Source organism: Chelonia mydas, chromosome 25 (assembly GCF_015237465.2).
Source record: "Chelonia mydas isolate rCheMyd1 chromosome 25, rCheMyd1.pri.v2, whole genome shotgun sequence".
Lineage (NCBI taxonomy): Eukaryota > Metazoa > Chordata > Testudines > Cheloniidae > Chelonia > Chelonia mydas.
In genome coordinates, this window is record NC_057858.1 from 7,861,661 (window position 1) to 7,888,218 (window position 26,558).

Here is a 26,558-nt window from a genome sequence, read left to right on the forward strand (position 1 = left end):
AGCCAGGAGACGCTGACTCCACTGAGAGACATTAATGGGCTTCAGAACTCTCGTAATTAGATTAATCTAAAAAGGGTGAGCAAACGCCCCCGGGGGAGCCTTGCTGGCGTAGCAGTACCAGTCTGTGTCCGCCAGACCTGCTGGCACCATGCGTGTAGCAGCCCTGCGGCTCTGGTTTACCCACGGCGATCAATGGAATTACTCTGTCTCATTGGAATCCCATTTCTCTTGGGCCTCTGTCTCTTTTCCTTTGTGATGACAACGGGGAGGACTCCGTGCTCTCCCTTGCAAGAGGCACGTACCGCATTGCCGCTGTTGGAGGAGCACCGTGGCCTTTGGCAGGGACGGCTTGCTTTTGTCGTCACGTTACCAGCATTTCTGCGATCGGGCTCCCTCTTGGCGGCCGGTTAGAACTGGGCCGTGGCATTGAGCGCACATGGCAACAGCTGCCGGGTGACACTTTGAAAAGATGGGGGTAACTTCTCGTTTCCCACGTGCCAGGCTCCTCCCCCTCCCGCCCCAAATCCCACTGCTAGCCCCTGCAATCACCTTTATTTGTATCACAATAGCACCCAGAGGCCCCAAGCAAGATCAGGGTCCCATTTTGCCTGGTGCTGTATGTACCCCTACAGCAGGGCTGTCCCTGCCCCAGAGAGTGGGGGAGAACGCTGCTATTGCCTCTTTCACAGGTGGGCGGGTAGCTCAGGGCTCACACAACTTTCTTCCTGAGGTCGCCCAGGCAGTCTGCAGCAAAAGTGGGGCTTGAACCCAGTTCTCCAGAGTCCCACGGCGATGCCTTCTCCGCAAGCCCATCCATCTTGCTGCCGTGCACTAGAGAGAGATGGGTCTGCCTGGAGTCAAGAGACTTCACTTCATTCCAGGTAAACAGAAGAGTCTGCTAGCCCTGTTTTCAATGGGGCACCTTGGCACCCTCCCCTCCAATGAGCCTTCCTGTCTGCTACGGATCTTTGCCTTTGGTGAATCTTTCCCACATGCCTTCACCACTCCTTGCTCCATGGGGTCATCTGCTCTGCTGTGGCCACTTACGACCCCCCCGCCCTGCCCCCATCTGATCACGTGCTCCTAGGGGCTTTCCATTCCACTGCCTGGTGCGGGGTATGATCCATCTCTGCCTCATTGCCTCCCCAATCGTTCCATTCTTCACCATCTGTCCTCCTTGATCGTTATCATCCTCTTCAGGCAGCGCTTGTCAAACCTTATCGGAGCTGGCTTTCGTCAGGCTTGCGTTTCCCTGGGTCTCCCAGCTGCGTAGCACTGTTGGAAGAGTCTCCCATCCGTTTGACAAGAGGGAGACAGTGACAAAGATGGCCGGGAGTATGGTTCGTGGTAAGGTACGGGCCTGGGAGCAGTGGGTTCTATCCCTGGCTCTGCCACTGGCCATAGGCAAGCCGCTTGTCCTCCTTCTGCCTCAGTTTCCCTGTCTGTTAAAGGCTACTCTGACCTGCCAGGCAGAGTGCTTGTGACACGTGGTTAATGCGTGTTCATAGAGCAGGTTGAGAACGTTGGATGGAAGGAGCTAGGGAAAGGCAATCTGTTATTAAGAGGCTGGAAATGTCAGAGAAACAGCATTAAGCGACTGTAACAAGTGTTTGTTGTAACGAATGGGAGACCCAGTGCAAGTTATTTATGGCCATCCTCAGAGGGACTGAAATCAATGGAATGTCGGAGCCTTAAATATCTTTGAGGATCTGGACCTTTGGGCTTTTCTGCACCATGCTGCAGGGCGAGCTACAGGAGTATGAAGTGTAGAGTGCTCGAACTGCCCCTGCTGGCGCGAGCTAACAGGTACCTCGCTCACGTTGACGCAGGCCTGTTTCAAACAGCGCTACGTCAACGTGAGCGAGGTACCTGTTAGTTCGTGCCAGCAGGGTCTATGCGGGGCGCTTTGAGCGGGTGCAGGACATTTGAGTGCCCTTCAATTCACACCCCCGTAGTCTGCACTGCAATTTAGGGCTTGATCCTGCCGAGTCGTAATGTCGGTCACCCGATGCCTCCCCATCACGCGCTCATGGGAGTGGGGGGCGGTTCTGGGCAGACTGGATTTACATAACGGCAGGGCAAGGAGCGGTTAAAGGATTAAGTTCAGCCCTTGGCCAATGCAGGATCGGTCCAGCTCCTGTCGTCTCAGGGTTCTGGCTGGTAATGGGGGGGGTGGCCCTTTAACCGGGTTCCTGAAGGTCTTTGGCCCATGGCTCTTGGTGCCTGCGCGTTAGGCAGGGACTCACCCTACACACTCATGATGGTCTCTTCTGGCCTTCAGATCTATGCAGTGAAAGGTGGCACTTGCCCTGCCTAGGGATAGCTTTATAGAGACACAAGCCAGGCCCCAGTGGCTACTGTCCGCATGCATGACACGCAAGTGAGCAGCTCGGAGTATTCTCGCTGCCTGGCTCTGAAAAGCAGGGTCACAACTCCCCCCTCTCCCCCCCGCCCCAGCCCGCTTCTCCGCCTGCAGAGCTGCCGTTCATTGCTATGGGAGGCGGGCGTGCAGCAGGGCCAGCGTTCCCACTGCATTCTCCGTCTCCGCCAATTGCTCACGACAAGTCTCAGGCTGAGCTGATCCTGTGTACATGGTGGTGGCACCTCTCTTTACCCCCCCCCCCCCCCCGAGGCACTCTTCCCCCAGGCACAGCAGTAATGAACCTTGCTCCATCCTATTACCTCCCCAGTCCTGCTCCGCCTCCACCAGGTTAGCAGCTCCCACTGGCTTAGTGCGCCGTGTAATAAACCCGTATGGAGGCTTTTGATTTTGCCAGCACAATCACATTACTCCCTGTTAAAAATGGCTGGACCTGGGGTAATAAATTGGAGGTGTCAGAGCTGTTTGCTTCTTCATCTCCTTTCATTACCCAGAGCAGCAATTGATCTCCTCTGTTGCTGTCCTCCAGCGGCGCTGGGGGAAGCAAATAGGAATTGCGAGTACCAATGATGCTTCTCGGGGGAGAGCGCGGTTTGCAGGGGGACAGTTGGGTCTGTTTGGGGGGCAGACGGGGGAACTGTCCCACTCTTCCCCCCCCCCCTTTGTGGGAGCATTTTCACAGCATTCTAGCATTTGGAGAAAGATGAAAGATCCTCGTTAGGCTGCGTCTGATCCATCCCTCACTGCAGCCGGGTTGTTCCCTTGAGTGTGCTCTCCAGCGCTTTGTCCAGTTTCGAATGACTCAATCGATGCGGCATCCACTGTATCCTCGGGGGGACCATTCCACTGTCTCCATTTTCCTCCCCACGGCAGTGATGGGGTTCTAATGGGGTGTTTCAGGTAATAAAGGCGGGGGGAGAATTCACCGTTGTGGAGCAGTCTGTTCCAGGCCCGGCTCTTTGCCCGGTGTCCCAGCCGAGGGGCAGCATATGCCAGACTCAATCAGTTCACCCCTCAGGGAGTTCACTTCTCTTTCTTTGCGAAGAGTACCAGGGCAGATGTGGGCTGAGCCACCAGCTGATTTTTCGCCACTTGGGCCCTGCTTACAAGGTCCAGCGTGGGTGGCGTGTGGAGCTGGATTTCCAGGCGCTGGTCCCATTTTTGCCAGATTCCAAGTTTCAAAGCCCAGCGCTTCAGCACCCCAGCTGCTTTCGGGTAGGTCTGCACTGCAGTCATGGAGTGTGATTGCAGCTTGTGTTGACGTACCCAAGCTAGCTCAGGTGTCGGAGCAGTGAAGCCAGGTCCGCACTCACTCCAATGCAGGCTCCACCAGCCCCCTGGAACCCTGGGCAGTTACTCACAGGGCAAGCCCCTGCTGAAGCTTCTGGCACATCCTGGTGCCAAGCAGGGGTGAGCCCCAGCTGTGCCAAGAGCAGCTTAGCTTGCCTGCACTATCGGGGGGTTTGCAGTGGTTGGCTGGCCTACGGGCCTGATCCAAAGCTCCCTGAACTCAATGGCTGTCTGTCTACTGACTTGCCCAGATGTGGGATCAGGCCCTGTATTCCCAGTTCAAGGCACCCAGCCCTAATTAATGAGCAGGATTTTACTAATGAACACTCATTTAAAAACAGCAAACAGGGACCTATTTCAGCATGGATTTAACACACCCAGATTATTTTGGGTGCGTGTGCGCGCTTGGGGGAATGAGACGGAAGAATTATTAACCCCTGCATTTAAAGGAAACAAAGAAACAAGTCTAAATCAGATTTTCCTCTTGATTCTTCTGTTACTAGAACAATTAACATTCCTGGCAAATGAATTATAATTAGCAGCCCCTTCCAACATTAATACTTCAGATGCTGGATATTTATATAGGGCTCTGGTATTTATATTTGATGAGATCTGTCAACAACTGTTCTGCTAGACAGAATATTTTTCAGCCGAGCACATTAAACAGGACAATTAGCTGGCTCTTATGCTTATTCCCCCTAGAAACACATTTAGGCTACTTCTCAATTGCTGATTGGGGAGCAGGGGCGGGGGAGGGGTTCTTTGTTCTGAAACAGAGGAATAGATTAGGGTCCCAGGAGGTGGCAAAGAACGGTACCGGTTTTATGAATACTAAGTACAAAAAGCTACATTGAGGTCAGGACTACAATGTACCAAAGGCAGAGCATTCAAAGGGAAGCAGCGGCAGAGTTCAGGGCTCAGGTTGAAAGGATGTCTCTCTGCTTTAAAGGGAAAACAATGAAACTGTGCCCTTTTTGGCTGCTCAATGGTGAACGAAGAAGACTTGAAAGATTTCATTTCCTTCTCCAAAAAAGAAAAAGTGAGGGGGTTTTTAACCTTAGAAAAATCAGAAAGATTAAATCCGGTCTTCCCTGTTTTTCTGCTGGGTGTCTCCTTGAAAGACAAGAGAACTAGGAAGGGAGGGGTCTCAGCCCTTAACTGAAGAGGGGAGGAATCTTTAAAGACAGCTTTTCTCCTGAGCGTTTGTCAGACCTTTGAGTTAAATCAAGGAGAACAAAAACAAACAGATCCAGAGCCTTGAACAATCTGACTAAAAATCCCTCCCACCGTGGCTCAAGTTTCACTTCTTTGGTTGCCATGTGGTGGTGTAATCCTACTAGTTTTCCAGTTGTCCATAGAGACCTCCATAAAAAACAGTATACAAGATTTGAATGTATAGTGGTAGGTCTTTATCCATCATAAAGAAACAATGCAACTACAGAGCACTAACAACCACTAGGAGTTAGGCACCTAAATAATTTTGAGGATCTAGCTGTAGGGCCCTGCTCCTGCTCTGCGTAGATGGACTCTTGTTTCCATACAGAGCCACCTTGCCTTGAGCAGGTACTTCAGGACCATGGCTGCAGGAACCATGCCTAGCTGCCATGCAGCAAATTGAGTGCTAGCAGCTCTTCAGAGCCCTCATGCGCTTGCCCTCTTAACCTCAAAGGACACCAGGTAAGGGCCCCCCTGCCCCATCCTGCAAGTAGATCTATGTCCGTCGAAACCCACTGGTATCAGTCCCGCATGGAAGAACATGCAGGCCTGAGCCTTAATTAGGAACAATGAGAAACTGAGAAATGAGGTCGTGTTTCAAATGTCCACTCGTCCAACTTTCGTCAATGTTTTCTAATCGGCTCGAAGTAAGAGCCTGTTTCTCTTCCCTGTTGTTATGTTTTGTAACATAGAAATAGAGAAGTGAGATGAAAACATAAAATAGTCTTGCTGGAAGGTTGCAACCTAGCACTGCTTTGTTTTGTAGAATTCAGAATGATAAAAGCAGAGAGAGACAAAGCAGGCTGCTCCCAGAGGTACAACTCACCCCACCTTGTTACTCTAGGTTCCCTGGCTGCAAACTGACTGCTGTGGTCACACTTCCCTACAGAGGCTCCTGCCTGCAGGACCAGGAAACCCCTGAGCATTTAAATTGATAGCTTTACAATGTTAATAGTTTTCCATACACCACACCTGTGAGCCCAGTTTTCCAGGGCTTGCAGCATTCAGACACACACACATCCATGTAGCCCCAAGGATATTTTTAAAGCTATATAAGTTCTTATGAATGTATTTTTATTACAGTAGCACCCAGAAGTCCCAGCTGAGAGTATCTCTACACTCCAACTGAACTGCAATTGGGGGGAGAGGATTGAGCTTGGGTAGGCAAACCCGCATTAGCTTTCATCTAGCTGGCGTGGCGGCAAATAGCAGTGAGGACGTGGTGGCATGGACTTCTTCAGCATCAGCCGTTCAAACCCCCCGCCGTGCTCCGGGCTATGTACGTGTTTGCATTGCTAGCCCGGGCTGACACCCGTGCCACCATATCTTCACCGCTATTCGTAGCCTTGCTAACTAGATTAAAGCTAATTTGGGTATGCCTACGTGGCACACCTTCCATTGCAGCGTAGGCCTGCCCTGAGATCATGGCCTCATTGTACTCGGGGCTGTAGAGAGACATAGAGACAGTCCCTGCTCAAGAGACCTCACAGTCTAAATAGTCAGCAGAAGGGGAAACGATTTACCCAAGAACACGCGGTAGGTCAGTGGCAGAGGTAGGATTAGAACCCAGCGCTCCTGGCTCCCCAGCCGGGCCAGTGCTCGACCACCCAGCCTCGATTTCCCCCTGCTGCTGCCACCAGTGCTGATACACATCCAGTAAGAAAATTTAAGGTACCCCCCGCCCTCCAGGTGAAATTTGGCTTTCACAGTATTTCATCTCCCCACGCAAAATAACCCTGGCCTGTCAAAGCTGCAGATGCTTGTCCCCTCCCAACCCACCAGGGAGCAACCAGCTGCCACTTTAACAGACCTGATCGCATCTCCTTCTAATCCATACACCCAGCGTCATTGTTGTGTTTGTTTTTCCTTAATTCCTATCGGCTCAGTTTCTCTCTCTCCACCTCCAGCTGCCCTCGCCTTTAATTCCCCCCTCCCTCCACTTTCCCTCTCTCCCCGATCTCCCTGTTCTTTATTTACAGCCACCTTCTCTCTAGCAAGGAGAGCCAGTTGGCAATTTCACACCTCAGGTTGGGCTGGGCGCCAAGGAGCAGCCGGCATGTCTAGCCAGGGACAACCAGGGAAGATGGGATGGAGAAGGCTAAAAAAGGAAGAGATTTAAACCTCCCCTCCATGCATACATGCAACTTTCTTTTTGCCTGCTCAATTTCAGCTTCTTTTATCCCTCCCTCCCTTTCCCCTGGTCAGTTTCACTAGGCTCTGTCCTCTGGGGGGAATTGAATCTATTGATGCTTCCCTAGGGGATGCTCCATAAAGAGCAGGGATCTGGAGAAAGGGCATTTTCTCTCCTTCCTCCCTTTTCCTGTTGCAGGGGAATGACACTTCTTTGGGAGCCGGGAAGGGGGGGTGCTAGGTATCTGTCCCTCCAGCTGGTGCCTTGCTTCTTGCTGAAGGTCTCTGTAACCTTTGTAAACTAGAGGGAGCTGTGCCTGCAAAAACCCTAGGGCCAGGAGGAGGAGGCGAAAAACCCTTTGACGTATCAGGAGCAACGATTGCAAAGAGGCTTCCAGACCTTCCAGCCACCGATTTTTTTTTTTTATCTCCCGCCTTTCCCGAAATCATCCCCAACAACCGCATCAAAACTATGACTGGCTTCCTGAAGCTGCAGCTCCTGCCATCCTTCCTCCCAAAAGTAGCCCGCAGGTCCCTGAAAACAAGAAACTGATGGATGCAAAAGGCTGAAAAGTCTCTTCCCACCCCAGCCCCCTTTTCTTTGTGCAGTTACCTTGCAAAAAGCTACTGGTGGTGTCTGGAGATCACTGTTGCAGTTGTTTGGGCTGTGTTGCGTTTGCAGTTACTTTCCTGGATCCTGTAAAGGAGACGAGCTCTCAGGGAAAGCATCATAACAACCCTCTCAAAATCTAACAAAGGAGAAGAAAGCTATAACTGGACTCTTCCAAGCTAGACTTTTGCTAAAGTTTTCCAGTCCTGCTTTTGTGAATGTCTCTTAAGAGGGAGGAGGTTTGATTTTTTTTTTTTTTTTTTTTTTGGGGGGGGGGGTAAGATCCCTGCTTATTTGGGCTTTGGAATAAATCACTCTCTTCCCCCCCCCACCAGAAATAGAAACCGAATGATGGATGTGTGCCAATGTGTACTGGAGATTGTCTTGTTTGTCCAGGAATTGCGTGTGTGAGGGTTTGACGCTTCAGCAACCTTAACTGTAAACCAAGGAAGTTTCTGGTGGCGATGGGAAATAAATATATACACATCTTCGTATCTGACAAGAAACGGTAGCTGGGATGTGATTTCGTTCCCTGGATCTCTTAAAGGATTCTAACTGGATAGACAAAGACTTACGAGAACCTCTGGTTATATATTTATGTATTTAAGAGGAACTTTGTAAAGGCAGTTTTAAAATGGACATTAATGTGCCTGGCTAGTGTTTGAACGGGTGAGGTGTTCATTGTCTAGGGTTGTTTTTGTTTTTTGTTTTTTAAATGTTTCTTTCCAGACCATAGAAAATTGTCTTTGCGGGATGCTCTATTGTTGCTTAGATCTGATCGTTCCATAATGAACTGGTAAATTTCTTTTCTCTCTCTTTCTTTCTCCTTTAAAAGCGCTAATGCTTTGTAAATGCTCGGTATCGCAAATCCGTTTTAGGGATTAAAACCTATCTCTTGGAAAGGCACTCTGGAGCTTTCATTCGAGACAGGTTTTTGGCCGTGTGTGTCTATTTTTTGAAGCTTAGTGCAGGGGAGATGAATTTTTTTAAAAAAAAAAGACTTTTTCTCCCCTCAATTGTCCATTGCATTTGAACTGGTAATAGAATGTGAAAACCTTCCGTGATCCATCCCCCACACAGAGATCTGGTTTGATGTAAGTATTTTATTTCATAAGGTCTATAGGATCTCCAGACAGGAGTGTGTTGCTTTTCATTTTGTGTTAAACACCTTTGAAACCCTTTCTATTAAAGGGAGAGAGGAAATTTCATTTCCAACTCCTGGAGCAGCTCGCTCTGGGATAAGACATCAGTCTGAGACATAAACATTGGAGACCTCTCGATGCTCAGGGTCTCCTGAAAGGAAGATGAATGACACCCAATTTGGATTATAAATCATGGGGAGCCGCTAAGGCTTATCTGATGGCAGCTTGAGAATTCTTCCAAACCCACTTGTTCTGCCCAGAGAGGTCGGGGTTTTGTTGTCAGGCTGGAACAAATGGCCAAGTGGCTGAAAGATTACTTGAGTTTTGGGAGCAGGAGGTCTCCTCCACAGCCCCCCAAGCCCGACTACACAGAGAGTGAGATCTTAAAGGCTTACAGAGCGCAGAAGAGCCTGGACTTTGAGGATCCCTATGAAGACAGCGACAATAAACTGGAGCCAGATCCCGGGGGCTCGGGCTCCCCAAATATGGCAGCTGCTGGTGGCTGTGCGGAAGGGAAATACACCTCCCCAAAACACAGGCTTATCAAAGTGGAGTCCACCGACCTGAACAGGAGCAAAGCTCTGTTGGAGACGGCAGCTGAGGAGCTCAAAGGCAGGCAAGAGCAGGTAGGTGCTGGGAGCAAGGGGATTTACTGAGCCGGTGTCCTTCAGGGGTCTGATCACACTCAGGCCTCGCCCTCTCGGCCTGGGTCACATCACATCTCTCATGCTCAGCAGGGCTGGGTCAGGTTGCTGCTTGGACGGGGATTTCCAAGGTGCTGCATGCAGGGGGATTCTATAACTGGGGCTCTTTGCTCTGAGTCAGTTGTTTTGGCGGTGGTAGGGTGCACTGTGCAGCGGGCGATGTCCAGCTGATCCTGAATGCTTTCTGTAAGAGCTGGTGTGTTCAGCCCAGCAGCCTGGCCAGAGGCCCACTCGGGTGAGGATGCGGGGCTTCCATGAATTCACCCCGATGTTTCAGTTAGCTGCAGCATTGTTCGCTTCCCATCCTACAGTGCTTTGGGGTGAGCTATTACGACAAAACGGCTGCTGGTTGTGCCCCAGAGGTGGCTGCATTTTGGCGGTGTGTGCAATTACGCTCAAGGGGAGAGTTTGCTGGGTATTGTGGGATATACCCATGAATTGGAGAAAGGAAGGAGGGAGGGGGAGAGAGGACCGCAGCCTGGGGCTCCATGGGCAGGGAAAGATTTCAAGCGGCAGCCGCGCTTTTCGGTTTGTTTCACCTTCTGGCAAGAAATGTGCAATAAATGATCCTTCCTGACAGCATCAGGGAAAGAGCCGACTTTCTGATTTCATAGCTCTGGAGCTGAGGACTGGGGCCCAGGAGACCTAGAGTTGATTCCCAGCTCTCCCACCAATGCCCAGTGGGACCTTGTGCAAGTCCCTTCCCCTCTTTCAGGCCATGGTTTTCCATCTGTAACATGGGGCTAAAATGCCCCGTCCTTTGCCGCAGTCTGTCTGTCTTGTCTGGTTAGATTGTAAGCTTTTCAGGTCTCGCTGCGCATAGGTACAATGCCTAGTGCCCTGAGGCCTGGTCTCATCTGGGGCATCTCGGTCCTCCTGGAATACCGGTCATTATCAATGCTATGTAACACTTTCCCAATGGCATTTTCTGTATTTGTTCCTGTGACAGTCACTGAGCCTCGTCTCTCCAGCCCAGATCCAACCATGCTAGTCCTCCGGAGCTGCCCATGCAGAGAGCATGCTGAGCTGCACGGGGAGGTGGGAGAGGGGCAGCTTTGGAGTGTCGCTCAGCGTATACCTGGGGTTGTCCAGCAATCACTCATTCTGGGCATGACTGTGGTGCAGGAACAGCAATGGGCTAAGTCTGTAACTGGCCTGGCTCAATAGGGGTTTCAACCTGCTGCACTCATTGGTCCTCTTTGGAGCAGTGGATCCGTGGGCGTATTATTCTGCTGCTGCTTAGGGGTAGCTGTGCCAATGCCTGCCCATTCAGATCGTGCCCATGGGCACTGATGCGGGGACACCTCTGCCCCGTTCACTGGACTCTGGACGCATCCTTTCCATTTTCCATTGAACTGTGGGCACTAATGTTCCATGAAGGAGATGGGGGACGCCATGGATACGTCTACCCTGCAGTCAGGAGGTGCGACAGGAGGATGTGTCGCGTACTCCAGGGAGCATAGCAGTGAAGCCACGGCAGCAGGGGCAGAAGCCCAGGTTAGCTGGTCGAGCACATGCCGAAGGACCCGGGCGAGCTTGTACCCAGGAGTCTATATTTAGCGAGCGAGTGTGGGCAAAACCAGCTTGCATATGTCTCGTGATTGCTGGGTAGACATAGGGTACAGAGGGGGGATTGCCAGTGGGTGGCACAGAGGAGTGGGGAGGCAGGACTCAACAGGCTGGGAGTGGTGCCAAAGGAGAGATCAGCGCGCTGACCCCTCTGTCGGGGTCACAGATGACGGGGGTGGGTCTGCGGTGGCTGTAACACGGGGCCGGTGCAGCAGGCGAGGGGTTCGTCAGCACATCAGTGAGCTCATGGAGGAGTGTGTGAAATCCAGACCAAAGCGTGAAACCGTTGGCAGGCTCAGCTCCAGGCGACTGCTGCTGGGATCGCAGGTTCCTGCCCTCCTTAGCACCCCTGCTCTCAGCCTTATTAGCAGTGACGTGTGGCAGGCAGAGGTGCCGCTGGCCCAGAGGGATTTTTCACACCTCTCTCCACATGCGGCCTCTGCCTTCCCAAGGCCTGTGTTTGGCAGGGCAGCACGTGTCACCATAACCCCATCCCAGCATGCCCAGCGATCGCTAACGAGCCCCACTGTGGGAGAGGTCAGTGTCGCTGTCCCCCCAGGGGGAAGTGAGGCCCGGGGAGAGGGGACGTGACAGCACGACAGTGGCAGAGCTGGGATTAGAACCCCCGTCTCCGCACTCCTCCGCTCTGCCTCCTCGTCATAATTAAAGCATCAGCCATAATTCCCATCTTCAGCCTCTGCCTTTGATGGTTAATTCATTGGTGACAATAAGTGGGTGACATTTAATACGGGGAGCGACGGTGCTTCGGGTGCCGAACTCCAGCCACCCCCTGCGAGAGGCCCAAGGAGTTCTGCGCGAGATCAGGTGGAGGGGTGAGCTGGGAGGACATTGTACCCAGTTTATGGATTCAGGCTGTCAACCACAGACTGCCAGCTCACCTAACCCACACCTGAATCATCCCTGTGACCCTGTAACGTGGCTGTTCTGCAGGAGGGCTTGGGCTTGACGGCAGCTGCAAGTTATGTCACAAGCCATTAGGAAGGTGAGCAATTCTACAGGCAGAAATAACCTAGATCTGACCTTGACTGCATGAGATTCTAACCATCCTGGGTAACCGTGCAGCCAAAGGCTGGTGGGGGAGGGGGGCTTAGGACTGCATTCCTTTAGTGGGTTACCCGGAGGAAGAAAGCCCCTGTTTCTTTTAGAGAGGTCTCTACTCTGCCGTAAGACTAACATTGCCAAACTCAGCAGCAGCGTGGTCTAGTGGTGAGAGCAGTGAGCTAGCGCACCTGGAGTCTGGTCCTGGCTCTGCCGCTGCCCTGTTACGTGACCTCGGGCAAATCCCTTCCCTTCTGGTGCCCCGTCCATCCTCTCTCTTTAGATCATAAGCGTTTCTGGGCAGGGGGTGTCTCTCATTATATGAACATGCAGTGTCCAGGGCAAGGGGGGCCCTGATCTCGGTTGGGATCGCTAGGCAGCACTGCAATAATATGATGTTTACGTGATAGTGCCTCGGTAAGCCTGACACCCCCTAAAGCGGGTATGTATTGGCGCCCCCACGGCGCTGATGGAGACGCTGCAGCTGGGGATGTGTGACTGCAGCATGTGTGGACGTCCCAGGGTAGGTCTACACTGCAGGCGGGGAGTGTGATCACAGCACGCGTGGACATACCTGAGCCTTTGATCTAGCGAGCTCAGGTACTAACGGCGGTGGCAGCAAACACTTCAGCACAGGCTCATCCCCCCCCAGTGCGTACCCAGGTCCTGGCTGGGGGACATGTACAGCCCCCCCCCCGAAGCTCACGCTGCCAGGGTTTCTTTGCTGTTGGTGTCTGACCAAGCTAGATCCCAGCTAGCGCTGGCATGTCCATGCCTGCTGTGATCACCCTCCCCGCCTGCAGTGTAGACCTGCCCACGATCAGTGCCTGAGCTAGGAAGAGGAGCCAGGAGTCAGAACGCCCTGTGCGTTGATCACTAGACCATGCCCCCTCTCGAAGAGCCTGGTCCTCCTCTCATTTACACCAGAATTTACTCTGGAGTGACTCTGATTACTGCTGGTTTACGCCAGAGTATATGAAAGGGGAAGTCAGGCCCTGTGTTCTTACCGTGATAATATCAAGCACATTTCTGCTCCCCCCTAAACTATTCCTTGACCTTGTTTGTAGTGTCCTAGGGGAAGTTTTTGTTTCCCTTTTGAACTGGGCCACATGTTCCTCTCTGCTACTGATCACTTTGCGTTCAGAGACAGTCCCTGCTGGATGCTGGCCTTTGCTGGCCATACTTCTCACTAGGGGAGTTATTTTTCTTTAACTCTATGCGTGAAGTTGTTGCATACACACACCTTACATTTATACAGTGCCTTTCTTCCCAAAGCATGTTACATATGCAGGGAACGCTCACCCAGCACTGAAATGCAGCCACCTCTGGGGTGGAACGCGGTAACTGTTTTAACAGTGCACAGCAACACTGCACAGGGATGATTCATCCACTGCTGAAATGCAGCCACCTCTCAGGTGACCGGTGACAGCTGTTTAACAGTGCCTCTGCATAGGGCTCACTCATCCAGCCCCGAAATGCAGCCATCTCTGGGCTGGAACATGGCAGCTTTAAGAGCACACAGCAACACTGCGCAATAGTTCAGGAGGTGAAAAAGAAGCCAGACAGTCATTTCCCCATCTGGAATTTGAGCAGGACACAGGGGCTAACACCCTGCCCCTGGCAGAGAGCTCCCTGGGGTTGGTAATGAGTACAGGTGATCAGCACCCCTGCCTGTTTTCCCACCCAGATCCTGCCCAGGCCTCACGCTACTGGCGTGAGGATCCCAGCATGAGGGGCTGTGATCGGTTGGGCTAGTGCCCTTTCCTCACAGTAGCTGCAGGTGCCAGTTCCAGCCTGGCTGCCATTTACTCTGTCTTCCCTGATGAGCATCAGCTTCTGCCAGCACCACGCAAATGCTGGTGTCCCCCGCCGGCTAGAGAGCTCCCCCATCTCCGATCCTCCGCCCGTGCCCTGCAAAGGGGCAGGTGTCCCCGTGCCAGTCGGACAGCTCCCCCGTCTCTGATCCCTGGCTGTCAGGCCTTGTCCCCCTACTTGCCGCTCGCTGCCCCCGACAGCGTGTTAGACACGCTCAAACAGCCCGCGGAGGAAATGTTTTGAGAGCTGCAGGCAAATGAGACAGGCGCATGGAAATTGCCTCTCAGCCGCTCCTCGAAGCAATTACCCTGTTTCTCCCCTTTTGTGTCTGTGAATTGAGCGCTGAGAAATGAGGTGGATTGACAGCGCTGTGGGCCGATGTTTTCTTTATCCACAGAGCGGGTGCAATCTGGGCTGTCACAGGACAAGACACGCACGCGTACACACACACACAGACACTCTCTGTCCAGCCTACGTGCCTCTACCCTCTGACCTAGAGGACCAGGGAGAGCGGTCTCCATCCTGCTGAGACTGGCAGCCAAGGCAGCGCTAAATGCGTTCTGCCAGCTCTGAGATGGCCCTGAGACCAAATAACGCCCTGCACTGAGCAGCCACCGGATGGCAGCTTCTCTCAGGCCTCCCTGCCCCAGCCTGGATTCAGACCAGAACCCCAGAAGTGAAAGGCTCCAAAGCCACAAGGCTACACAGTCCCACTGATTTTATTGCTTTCTATTACCTCTCCACCCAGGGCGTAGCACTCCCCATCTCTGCAGCTGTACATCAGGCTTAGACTTGAGCCCGCTTGCTGCCTCTCTGCCTCCAGAGACGTGGGATCGGCTGTGACAAAGCTTAGGCCAGATCCTCAGTGGTATTTAGGAGCCTAACTCCCAGTGGGAGGATCTGGGTCTTAATGCCTTCCTTCTCCATCACACTCTGCAAAGATCTCCCAGCAAACCCATGGGAAGCATGTGAAAGGCAGGCTGGTGTCACTAGCCCTGTGTCACCGATGGGGAAACTGAGGCAGGGGCTTGCCCGAGATCATGCAGAGAGTTGGTGTCAAAGCTGGAAGTAGGACTCAGGGCTTTCCAGGCTCACATCTCCTCTCCTTCTCTCTGCACTTTTCACCTGGCCTCTGATGAGATGAGCTTGCTGGTGTCCTCGGGTTTGGGCTGCTACCTGGCTCTGACTGGATTCTTAGTTTAACTCTTATGTCCATAGAGAAATCGTAGAATTGTAGGGCTGGAAGTGATCTCGTGAGCTCACCTAGTCCAGCTCCCTGTACTCAGGCAGGACCAAATAACCCTAGACCATCCCTGACAGGGGTTTGTCCAACCTGTTCTTTGAAACCCCAAATGACGGGGATTCCACAACCTCCCTTGGGACCCTGGTCCAGAGCTTAACTCCCCTGAGTTAGAAAGTTTTCCCTAATATCTAACCTAACTCTCCCTGGCTGCAGATTAAGCCCATTGCTTCTTGTCCTGCCTTCAGTGGTCCCAGAGAGCAATTGGTCACCATAGTCTTTATAACACCCCTTTGAAGGCTGTTTTAACCTTTCCTCATCCGTGTGGACGCAGTGAAGTCCCTTTGTCTCTTATTTTAATTCCCACCGATCTGGGTGCTGGGGGAGAGGGACTCCTGCTGGCAGGGCTGATCAGTGCCCTGGGCTGATTCCCCGGGTTGCTCCTGCAGCTGGGATGTTTGGGTGCCGCTGGGCCTGGCCCTGCCTTTTCTGCGCTGAGTGTCGCCCCTCCTTGCCCACAGGGCGATGCTGACAGCGAGTACTCTGACCCCTTCGATGCCCGCCAGGAGCAGCCAGGGGACACCAAGGAGCCAGTGCCGGAGAACAACGGCTACATGGAGCCCTACGACGCCCAGCGGGTGGTGGCAGGTGAGAGACACCAGGGCAGGTGCAGTCGCCGGGGGTGGGGCAGGACTCTGTGCTGCATGGAGCAGCTCCTAGCTGCGACTGCACAGGGGGGACTGGGGCAGGGCTCTGTGACGCTGCTTCTCACTCTCATTGAGGCACCTGTGCCCAAGGGGCAGGACAAGGCTGTTATCAACTTCCCTGCCTGGCTAGCTAGCTCCTTGGGTGAGTAGGAGGGCACCCAATGTACCCCCCATGCACATGGTCACTTGGCACCCAATCTCCCCCCCTGCACATGGGATCCTGGCACCCAATGTACCCACCACACACGTGGGCACCTGGCACCCAATATCCCCCCATGCATGTGGGCACCAGGCGCCCAGTGTACCCCCCCATGCATGTGGGCACCTGCTGCATGGCACCCAATCCCTCCATATATATGAGCATCTACTGCCACCCTCCCCACCCCCTCGCCTGCACATGGCCTCCTGCTGTCTGCCCTCCATGCCCTGGCACACGTCTATACACGGGCTCCTCGGCCCAGCCTTGGCCCTGCCCAACTAATTCCCTTTCGCTGGACTCCCAGATTTCCAGGGGAAAGGCGACTGGGAGGGCCGGCAGGGGAAGAAGTGCCTGCAGGGCCTGCAGCTTTACGACACCCCCTATGAGGAGCAGGAGCGAGATCCCAAGGGTGGCCCGGCCAGCCCGGCCCGCGAGAGCCGCCTGCCCCAAGACGACGAGCGGCCAGCAGACGAGTACGATCAGCCCTGGGAGTGGAAGAAAGACCACATCTCCCGGGCCTTCGCAGGTATGTCCCGCCCTGTTCCGCTGAGCCGGCAGAGCCCCTGGGAAGGGCCAGTCTCTGTGGGGAGGGGAGCGGCGCAGTGCCAGAGACACGGGGCTCTGCTGGAGCCCGGGAGGGCATGGCTCTGGGGCTAAGCCTCAGGTGTGAAATCCCCAGGAAGCTCATTCTGCCTAGGCAGGTGGCTTCAGCTCCAGGCATTTCCTGTGTGGGGCCCTTTCCAGCAAGATCATAAACCCTGAAATCCCTGCTGCTCTGCCTGAGCATTAAACCCCCCAGAGCACTTTCCAGTAGGCTCAGGGGGTTCACCCTAGAGTCCTTCAGCTACAATCTCCTGGCCCCCGTGGGGCTGTGTGTCCAGCTGATGCCCCAGGTGGGTTGCAGCTCCATGGTCCTTTGGGATCTTCTAGGGTGAAAGGTGCCATCGGGATGTAATTGATTAACAAGAGCCAGTCATGGGAAGCGGCCCTGATGGTGCCAGAAAAGGGAGGGAGTGGCAGGGACCTGGTGCCCCGGCCTCCTGCCCTGCCCCGGCACAGCAGTGGGAGATGGCACCGGAAGGAAAGGATGTGGCATTAATAATGGCACCTTCAGGGCCCATCAGGCCAGGGGCTCCAGTCCAGTCCCAGACCGGCTCCATGGGGTTAAAGACCCCTGCTGCAAAGAAGCCACAGGCCCGAACCTGCAGCCTCTGCAGTCTTCCCATTGGCTTCAGTGGCCTCTGAGTCCGGCCCAATGAGCCGAAGGAGCAAAGTAATGTAACTGGGAAATGGGATGCGGGTTTCCCCCGCGGCTCAGGTGGCGGGGATCAGGCACAGAGAGTGGGGCTGAGGGCAGAGTTTGGATCCAGAGCTCTGACGTTGTGTGCTTGGGTTCCAGACACTCGGCGTCCCCCATCTCGATGGACGCGTGGGCAGACAGGCACCGGGGGACGCGGGCTGAAGCTAAGAGGAATCCAAGGAAGGGTCGGGCCTGACGGAGCTTCTCCCCACCAGGCTGGGTACAGGGCGGGGGTGGCATTTGTGGGGCAGGAGTTCACCCTCCTTTGGCCCTGGACCAATGATACTGGCTAGAGATGGGTGCAGTGTCCTCCAGGTACCCAGGTGTGGGGCCCAAGGCTGCTGCTGGGTTGATGAGACTATGGCTCACTGGCAGCAGAGGGTGGAACCAGCAAGGGGGACTCGGCGCTCCGCTGAGCCAGGGTCGGGGAGACTGTGGCCCAACCAGGAGCAGCCTGCCACCTCTCCCTCCCCGTGTAATGCATTTTTCCCCCCCACCCAAGCAGTGCAGTTCGAAAACCCCGACTGGGAGCGCCCCTCCTCCCTGAACAAAGAGCGCCGTCAGCCGCCAAAGCACCTGACGGCAGGCCCCAAGCACGGCCGATCGCAGAGCCCGGAGCGCAGTCCCCCCATGGCCGAACGCGTGGACCCCTCGCTGCCACTGGAGAAGCAGGTGTAAGTCCCAGGGCGGGCAAGCCGGGCAGCTGGATGGGCACCAGCATCCTTTAGATCCATGGTTCCCTGCCTGCTCCGGATGCCCTGATGGCAGGCCACACAGGGCGGGAGCTGAGGCTGTACCATGCCCCCAAGCCAGCCATGCTGGGTGCAGCTGTGGCCAGAGCTCTGAGCCCATAATGTATTTGTCCCAAGATGCACTGGGGCAAGGCATGTGTACGGGTCATTGGTCAGAACACAGCGCTGAGCTCGGGAGCTTTGAGCCACGAGCACCGTCACATGCCACGGAAACTGTTACAGACCTCGGGACCCTGGAGGAAATCTGGGAGTTTGACCTGTCTCCTCCCAGAGGATGGTTTGCAGTCGCCCCACAATGCACCACATTTCGGAGCACCACTGGGCATTCTGGGATCCGTGCCCAGAAGACACTGCTGCTACCACACCTGAACACATGGCCAGGGCCCACAGGGGGTAGGTATTTAAGTCATTCCAGGGTGCCCCGTGCGGACAGGCCTGGCTTGCGTCTCCTGCAGCCCAGCTGATTGCAGCAACAGGCCCCGTCTTCAGTCACCCTATGTCTTGGGTGGTCACTCACACCAGGGCAAAGGTTCTGGTAGCGTGTTGCTCCCACTCTCCACTGGTGTAAAAGACATCATGAGGTCCAGGGGGATGGAGAAGAAGCTTGAGGGGTGGGATGGGGACAGGAGGTTGTGCTCTTGCCATGATAACACAGACCTTGCCTGAAGCATGGCCAACCCCAAGCATTCAAAATTCCTGAGTCAGGCCCCTAGAAACCAAGAGATGGCCTTGAACAATCCTGGGATTAAAACATTGCGGAGAGGAGGTTCTTTCAATTTACCTTCCTGGTTCTGAGCTTTCAGGATGCTCTTGGGTTGTGTTTTCAGGATTTTCTCTGCAACTAGGAGAGCTAGATGCCCACTTAATCTTTTAAAGGAAAGCTGAGATTCTCCTGTATTCACGTGACTCCAGTAGCTGGGGATTTGAGAAAAGGCAGGCAACTAAAAGAAGATGTGTGAGGAGGGAGGTTCTGGAGCAGCCTCCCAATAGGAGGCGTGGGGGAAACCAACCTCGCTTGTTTGAAGATAGAGCTTGCTAGGTTTATGGCCGAAATGACACAATGGTGTTGCCTGGGTAGCAGGGGACTGACCCTAAGACCCAGGAGCTCCCGTCTAGCCCTGTGTTCTACATTCCTAAAAGCAGCAGGTATCGCAAGGCTGATGGTGAAATTGTGAGCACTGGGAGCTCTGTGCCTGTCGCTGTGTGACCCTCTCCCTCTCCCCCCACCCCAGGTGGTACCATGGCTCCATCAGCAGAGCGGACGCTGAGACCCTGCTGACTCTGTGCAAAGAAGGCAGCTACCTGGTGCGGAACAGTGAAACCAGCCACCACGACTACTCCCTGTCACTCAGGTTAGATGCCCACTCGCTGTCTTTCCCAGCCTCTGCGGAGAGCTGCTGTGTCGGGGGATTGTCTGCAGCGGGGGTACTCACGCCCTGCAGCTCTATGACCCAGCCACCTGGAGCTTCCCAGGTGGGGGGTCATTAATTAAACTGGCGCCCCCACCAGGAGGAGCTGTTAGCCCTGTTGCAAAGATGGGGAAACCAAGGCACGGAGCAGGGAAGGTCTGGTCCGCAGTGGTGAGATATTGGCAGACTTGGGTATAGAACCCAGGAGGTCTGACTCCCAGGAGGGTTAAGTGCAAGTTGGTAGCTAACTCCCATAAACTCCTTTGAAAGTCCCAGGCTAGACCACACTACAAGGTCCGAGCGTAAAACCCAGGAGTCCTGATTCCCACTCCCCCTGCTCTAACCACTAGACTCCCCCTTTCTCTCCCTCTCTCTCTCACTTCCCAGGGCTCCCATGACACCTCTCTCTGCAGGTCAGAGCGAGGGCTCATGCCCACGGTACGTGCATGGGAGAGAAAGCATCTCTCTGAATCCCTGTGTAGTGCAGGGAGCCGGTGTGTGATTGCCTGTGACCTGCTGTCACCTCCAAGGGTTGTGAGGGGAGGAAGTGGGGGGGAGAAGTTGGTTGCGTGGCCTGGGAGTAGATGGAGACACGGGCTGCAGAAACTGACGTGGCTCGACGGTATCGGAGGAGAGCGGCTGAGCAGTGGCATCAATACACTTCACTTCTTCCAGGCGTCGGATGGCTTGCAGGCCGCGGGGGGCTGGTGGGGCTGGCCGGGCGCTGTGCTCACTACATTCCTGCCCCACTCCCTGGCACTGGGGAGCCAGAGCTCTTGGGACACATGGTGCGTTGTGTTGGGGCATCTCGACTCCTGGAGCCAAGGGGGTTGATGTAGGTGACATGACGGGGGCATTGAGGGGTGATAACATGGTGTCGTCAGTCACTGCCCCGAGTGCCAGAGCCCACCGAACAGGGGGACGTCTCTGCTCTCCGGCCCTGTGGAGCCAGCCCTGGTGGTGCCCTGTGGACGTGACCTTCTCCTGGAGGCTTTTGTTTGTTTTAAACCTGCTGCCTTTTAATTTCGTTGGGTGACCCCTGGTTCTTGTGTTATGTGAAGGAGCAAATAACACTTATTCACACTTATTCACACCTCTAACACTTATTCACACCTATTCATTTTCTCCACACCATTCGTGATCTTACAGACCTCTGTCACTGGGGTTCTCAACCTGTTCCGTGCTCAAGGCCCCTCAGCATGCTCTAAAAACGCCAGGGCCCAGCAGGTGTGGGCGGGGGTGGAGGGGAACTCGGGGCTCCAGGCCGGGGGGGGACCCTTGGGCATAGGTATAGTTTTACTTCTGTTTGCGGGGGCCAGGGCTGGCGGAGCTGGAGCCAGTTCCGCACTGCGGGGGCCAGGGAGGGAGCGCCACCTCCACCCCCTGACTCCCGGGGGTGGGGTGACAGGATGTCCCGATTTTATAGGGACAGTCTCGATATTTGGGGCTTTGTCTTATATAGGCACCTATTACCCCCCGCCCCTTGTCCCGATTTTTCACACTTGCTGTCTGGTCACCCTAGTGGGGGGATGCAACCAAAAAATATAACTCAAAGGGGGGGACTCAGTTAAAAAGTTTGAAAACCGCTCAGGATGCAGGCGAGGGGCGGGGGGTAGCTCAGGGTGCAGGCAGGGGATAGCTAGGGGCTGGGTGCAGACCCCCAGGGGGCCGCAGACCCCCGGTTGAGAACCACGGCTCTATCCTGTCCCCCATTAGTCGTCTCTTTTCCAAATGGAACAGTCCCAGTCTTTTCAGTCTCTCCTCCTACAAGAAGCTGTTCCATCCCCATCATCCATCTCTGAACCTTTTCCAATTCCAATAGATCTTTTTTGAGATGGGACGACCAGATCTGCACGCAGTATTCAAGGTGTGGATGTACCATGAATTCATATAGCGGCATTATGATATATTCTGTCTTATTACCTATCCCTTTCCTAATGGTCCAAATATTCTGATCGCTTTTTTGACTGTCGCTGCACGCTGAGTGGATGTTTTCAGAGAACTATCCACGGTGACTCCAAGTTCGCTTTCTTGATGGGTAACAGCTAATTTAGACCCCATCCTTTTGTATGTGTAGCTGGGATTATATTTTGCCAGGTGCATTACTTTGCATTTATCACCATTGAATTTCATCTGCCATTGTGTTGCCCAGTCACCCAGTTTTGTGAGATCCCTTTGTAACTCTTCACAGTCTGCTTTGGTCTTAACTACCCTGAGTAATTTTGTATCATCTGCAAATTTTGCCACCTCCCTGTTTACCCCTTTTCCCAGATCATTGATGAATATGTTGAACAGCACAGGGCCCAGGACAGACCCCTGGGGGACATCACCATTTACCTCTCCCCATTCTGAAACTGACCATTTATTCCTACCCTTTGTTTCCTGCCTTTAAACCAGTTACTGATCCATGAGAGGACCTTCCCTCTTACCCCATGACTGCTTAACGATGGGCGAGTGGGTTTGTGCGGGAGGATGAGAGTCCAGACTCTTGTTCCCAGCTCCTAGGTGAATGTGTGATCTGCTGGGTTAGCATAGCGGAGGGCTGGGCTCCCTTGTCCTGGAAGAAGGCTCCTGTTCCCAGCTCCAGGAGGGGAGTGGGGCCCAGTGGTCAGAGCAGGGGCCTGGGAATCAACATCTTGTAAGCTTAGGCCCTTAAGCTTCCCTCTTGGGGTGGGTAAGTTTTTAAGTCATTCCTGGCTGTCAAGGGCTTGGAGAGCCTTGGATGGGGGAGGAGCAAGAGGCCCGTTCTCCTCTCCCCAGGATCCTCCAGGCCCTTCCCCCGGCTCATGGGCACAATCCCCCCCCCGACAAGTAGCTCCCCGTGAACTCTCTGCCTGCAACATCTGCTTCTTATTAGCGGCCGGCAAGCACATCAAAGGGCCAGGCCGGCAGGCGCTTTGTCGGCTGTCTGTGCACAGAATGAGCCACACGGCCTGGGGAGCAGCCGGCATGAATATTTCATCGGGTTAATCGCAGCAGCATGCTCTGATCCCCGGGCCCCGCTCCCCCCGCCGCACGCTTTGAAATATTTATCCCCGTACAGGGATGGGAGCTGGGGTTGGCTCTATCTCTGCACGGTGTCTCCGAGATAGCCCCCAGCCTGGCTCCGGAGAGCAGAGCAGCTCCTCTCCTGGCTGGCTTGGATCACGCAACCTGCCAGGGTGCTCAGGGATTCCACAGCCAGCAACATTCCTGCGCTGGGATCCGCCGGCCTGGAGATATTGCAGGACCCTGCTCCGATCCCCAGACAAAGCGGCCAGGCGTCGCTCCTGGGTTCTGTAGCTGGGACTGGTTTGCTGGGATGGTGAGCGAGTGGCTTCCGCTTCTCCGGGGCCTCAGATTCCACCACTGTGCAATGAGGAGGATGCTATCATGGCAGATCACATGGCCCCCAGTGACTACTGAGTACCGTGGCTACTTGGCAGCAGCTGGGCTAGAACTCAGAGCCTCCTGCTCCAAAAACCACCAGCTGTTGCTGTTTCAGATAAGGGAGAATCCCCAGCAACAGCTAACAGTATAGGCCCTATGACACACAGCTGAGCAGCTCTGCTTAGCATGACCATATCTCCCTCTAGTGGCTGACCGCAGCAAAGACAAGAGCTCGGGGCCAATGGGGTTACTCCTGTGGCTCCAATGCGAGGGGATGCCCGTTGCTAATGATCTTTCCCCTCTGCCTCCATCCCCAGGAGCAGCCAGGGCTTCATGCACATGAAGTTCACCAGGACCAGGGAGAGCAAGTATGTGCTGGGCCAGAACAGCGCCCCCTTCGAGAGCATCCCCGAGGTCATCCACTACTACACGGCGCGGGAGCTGCCCGTCAAAGGGGCCGAGCAACTCTCACTGCTGTACCCCGTCGCCGTGCAGACCCTCTGACTCGGGGGGGCGCTGGATGCTTGCTGACCGCGCAGGACAGGGGCTGCTCCCGCCCTGCCCGCCCCCAGAGGCACTGGCTCAAGGATGGGGCTGAAGGAGGAAGGGCTTGTCCGGAGCCTGCAGCTGGGGAGGCCCCAGCCCAGCCCCCAGGGGCGAATGGGGCGGCACTGTTTCAGCACAGGGGAGTCATGCTCCGAAGCAGCCATAGCAAGTCGCTCTGGCTGTAATGCTGCATCCAGCGCCCTCCTGCTGTCCCAGCCCCTGCGTCCTACTCTGGGGGGGGGGGGGGGTGGCCTTTGTCCTGAGAGGTCCCACACAGGGAAGGGGTTAGCCCAGGGTCATCCCTTCTAGCCACATCTGGGAGCTCCTGCTTCGGGGCTGTTTGTCCCGGAGATTGTCCTGCTGTCCTTTTCCCTTCCCTTTCCCCTCCGCCCCCAGCTTGGTCTCTCCTCCTCCGGGATACTGCTGGCCCCAAGGTCCTGCTGGGCCCTGCCCCTGAAAATCTCCTCTGCCCTGCTCTGAGGGGGCTGTGTCCCAGAGCCCCCCAGCCCATCCTGCTCTGAGAGACACTCCCAAGTTACTTCCCTTGCCTCCAGGCCGGTTTGAGCCCAGGCTTCCCCTTCCCTTGTGCAGTCCTGGGAGCTGCCAGTGTAGGGGAGGGGGTTTCCGAGCATGTCCCATCCTGGACAGTCCCCACTGTCCTGCCCTGGGAGGGACATGCCCGCCGCCCCCGGGAAGGCTCTGAGCACAATAACATGTAGAGACAATAGGTTCATGTAACTGCCCTCCGGTGTCCTACCCCCGGTGTCATCTCGCCTGAGCCAGCTCCCCCCACCACCGCCCCGGCCCCCTGAGCCAGGTGGGCCCCCTCCCCCTCCAACCCGTTCCCCCGGCGTGTGTGTGCGGGTCCGTCGCGCCGTGTGTGCTCTGTGCTGCTGTGCTCGTGCTGCCGTGGCAAATAGGTTTCCATTAAACGCCGTAGTCCAGACTCGGCCCCCGCCCGCCCGTCCGTCTGTCTCTGCCTGGCTGGGCAGGGGTCCCACCGGGGCCCCAGGGCTCCGTGCATTACTCACCAGGGGACGACGGGGCGAGAGCAGAGCCGGCCCCAGGGCTAGAGGGTCTCCTGTCCACCCGTGGCAGAGGGGCTGCCTCCGAGATCCGAGCCCGGAGAGAGCAGGTGACTTGCCAAAGCACCTCATGATTCAGGAGCGAAAGCCCCATTTGCACCTAACTCCCTTAGGTGCCCTGGGGAGCTGGGCTCAGTTTGGTGGGTCACCCCGCCCCCTCGATCCAGTGGACACAGCTCTTCCTGGAGAGCAGGGGGCCAGCCCGAAGGGGCCTTCCAGCCTCCTTTCCCCCAAGGGCGGCTCCCCTGCTGGGAGCTGAGTCTCCTCCCTCGGGCCCGGGTCCGGTAGCTGGGAGAGTTTCTTGGCCTCGCTTAACTGACCAAGCGCCAGCTAAATTAGCACCTGCAGCCGCAGTGCCACCTCCTGGGACGTGGCCACCCCCAGGACGGGAGGGGGGCAGCTCTCCCCCTCCTCAGCTCCTTCAGCACCTGTCTCCTTCCTGCCCTGGGGTGGTGGGGGGACTTGCGGCTCCTTGGCCCATTCAGCCCTGGGCCTCTGCCCGCAAGCGCCAGTTAATGCCCATGGTGGCGGTGGCTCTTCTGATCTGGGCTGGTCCCCCCAGCTCTCCAAGTAGCCCTCCATGGGGAACGGCCAACCTAGGCTGGATTGGGGCTGGGGGCCTAGTGGGGAAGATGGCCTCCTGCTGCCTGTTTTAGCCTTGCCCCACTCCCAGCCCCCCGGCCCACTCCCCCAGCCACTGGAGGGGTTCGAGCCCTTGCTGGGCCTGGGCAACAGGCCTAACCTGGCACCCCATTAGTAGGGCAGAGGGGCCATGATCTGATGTGGGGGCGGGTGGGGAGAAATGGGCCCAGCGCCGACATGATGGGCCTGGCCCAGCCCCCTCAGAGCAGGCGGTGTCAGGGCAGAGGCGATACAAGGATGTGGTGGAGAGACCCCCGCACTGAGGGCTCGGCAGCTGCCATTCCTGATGGAGCAAGGGTGGGGTGACCAGATGTCCTGATTTAATAGGGACAGTCCCGGAATTTGGGGATTTTTCTTATCTAGGTGCCTATTACCCCCCCGCACTCTGTCCTGATATTTCATGCTTGCTATCTGGTCACCCTTGGGGTGGGGGAAGCCTCCGGGACACAGACGGAGCGAGAGAGAGACGCCGAGGGCTCTGCTCAGCCAGCGGGTCCTCCCCGGCCCTTCCCGCCGCGCCACTCCGGGTGCCTGCCCCTTGCAGACCCTCACCAATCGCCGGGTCTGGGCAGCCCCCTTCCCCCGCACCTGGACAGGCGGACACATGGCTGGGTGGACACCGGGGCACCCACCCGCAGTAGGGCCAACGCACGGCGCTGTATGAGCGGGTGACAGGCTGACTGCAGGACACCCGCACGCACGGGCACGGATGCACGTCGGTGACGCTGGCTAACGGGCTGCAGGTGAGTCCCCCGGCCCGGCCCCGGGGCGAACCCCGCCCGCCAGCTCCTAGCCCAGGGGACTGGCCCCTGCCCTGCTCTGCAGCCGCACCCCCTGCCTCATGCCCTCCAGCCGCGTGCCCGGCGGGGGCAGCGTTCTGCTGTGAGTCCAGACGTGCTGCACATGGGGGGGGTCTGATTAATTCATAGATGGGGGGGGCACCCAGCGCCCTTCCCATCAGCCCTGTGTGTGGGGGGTGTCTGATTAATTCATAGATGGGGGGGCACCCAGCGCCCTTCCCATCAGCCGTGTGTGTGTGTGGGGGGGTCTGATTAATTCATAGATGGGGGGGCGCCCTTCCTATCAGCTGTGTGTGTGGGGGGGGTCTGATTAATTCATAGATGGGGGGGCACCCAGCGCCCTTCCCATCAGCCGTGTGTGGGGGGGGATAAGCTGCTGCCTCCCCTTTTCTTAGCGTCTGACTTTCTCTCCCTTCACGTCCATCCGCCTGCCGCTGCCCGTTTCTCGTTTCTCGTTTCTCATCCTCGTCAGGTCCGGCCCCTCGTCCCGGCTCCATCCCAGCCCCGGCTCCTGGAGGACACCTGTCGCCATAGAAACAGGGGCAGCCCGCCAATCGCAGCTCCTGTCACTTCAAGGTGAAAGATGCCTGGCGCA

At 55.7% G+C, this 26,558-nt stretch overlaps 1 protein-coding gene across 2 annotated transcripts; it reads left to right on the forward strand.

Moving 5' to 3' along the window:
• The first annotated feature begins 831 nt into the window (after positions 1–831).
• On the forward strand, positions 832–25,994 carry SHD (Src homology 2 domain containing transforming protein D). Of its 2 annotated transcripts, XM_043535882.1 has the most exons (7): positions 832–8,719; positions 8,817–9,393; positions 15,676–15,802; positions 16,365–16,586; positions 17,863–18,034; positions 19,345–19,464; positions 23,208–25,994. In XM_043535882.1, exons 2-7 carry the CDS (start codon positions 9,061–9,063, stop codon positions 23,392–23,394), a joined length of 1,161 nt encoding a protein of 386 aa, XP_043391817.1. In that variant the 5' UTR covers positions 832–8,719; positions 8,817–9,060; the 3' UTR covers positions 23,395–25,994. The 2 variants fall into 2 exon arrangements, with proteins under 2 accessions (XP_043391817.1, XP_037741687.1); XM_037885759.2 differs by having other exon boundaries at positions 836–9,393; positions 17,866–18,034; positions 23,208–25,991.
• The last annotated feature ends 564 nt before the right edge of the window (positions 25,995–26,558 follow it).

Bases quoted from the DNA above. Each gene is read 5' to 3' on its own strand.
- SHD (XM_043535882.1), top strand. From the start codon at position 9,061: ATGGCCAAGTGGCTGAAAGATTACTTGAGTTTTGGGAGCAGGAGGTCT. The intron at 15,803-16,364 runs GTGAGAGACACC...CTGGACTCCCAG, and splicing joins CGCCCAGCGGGTGGTGGCAG to ATTTCCAGGGGAAAGGCGAC. The intron at 16,587-17,862 runs GTATGTCCCGCC...CCCCCACCCAAG, and splicing joins CATCTCCCGGGCCTTCGCAG to CAGTGCAGTTCGAAAACCCC.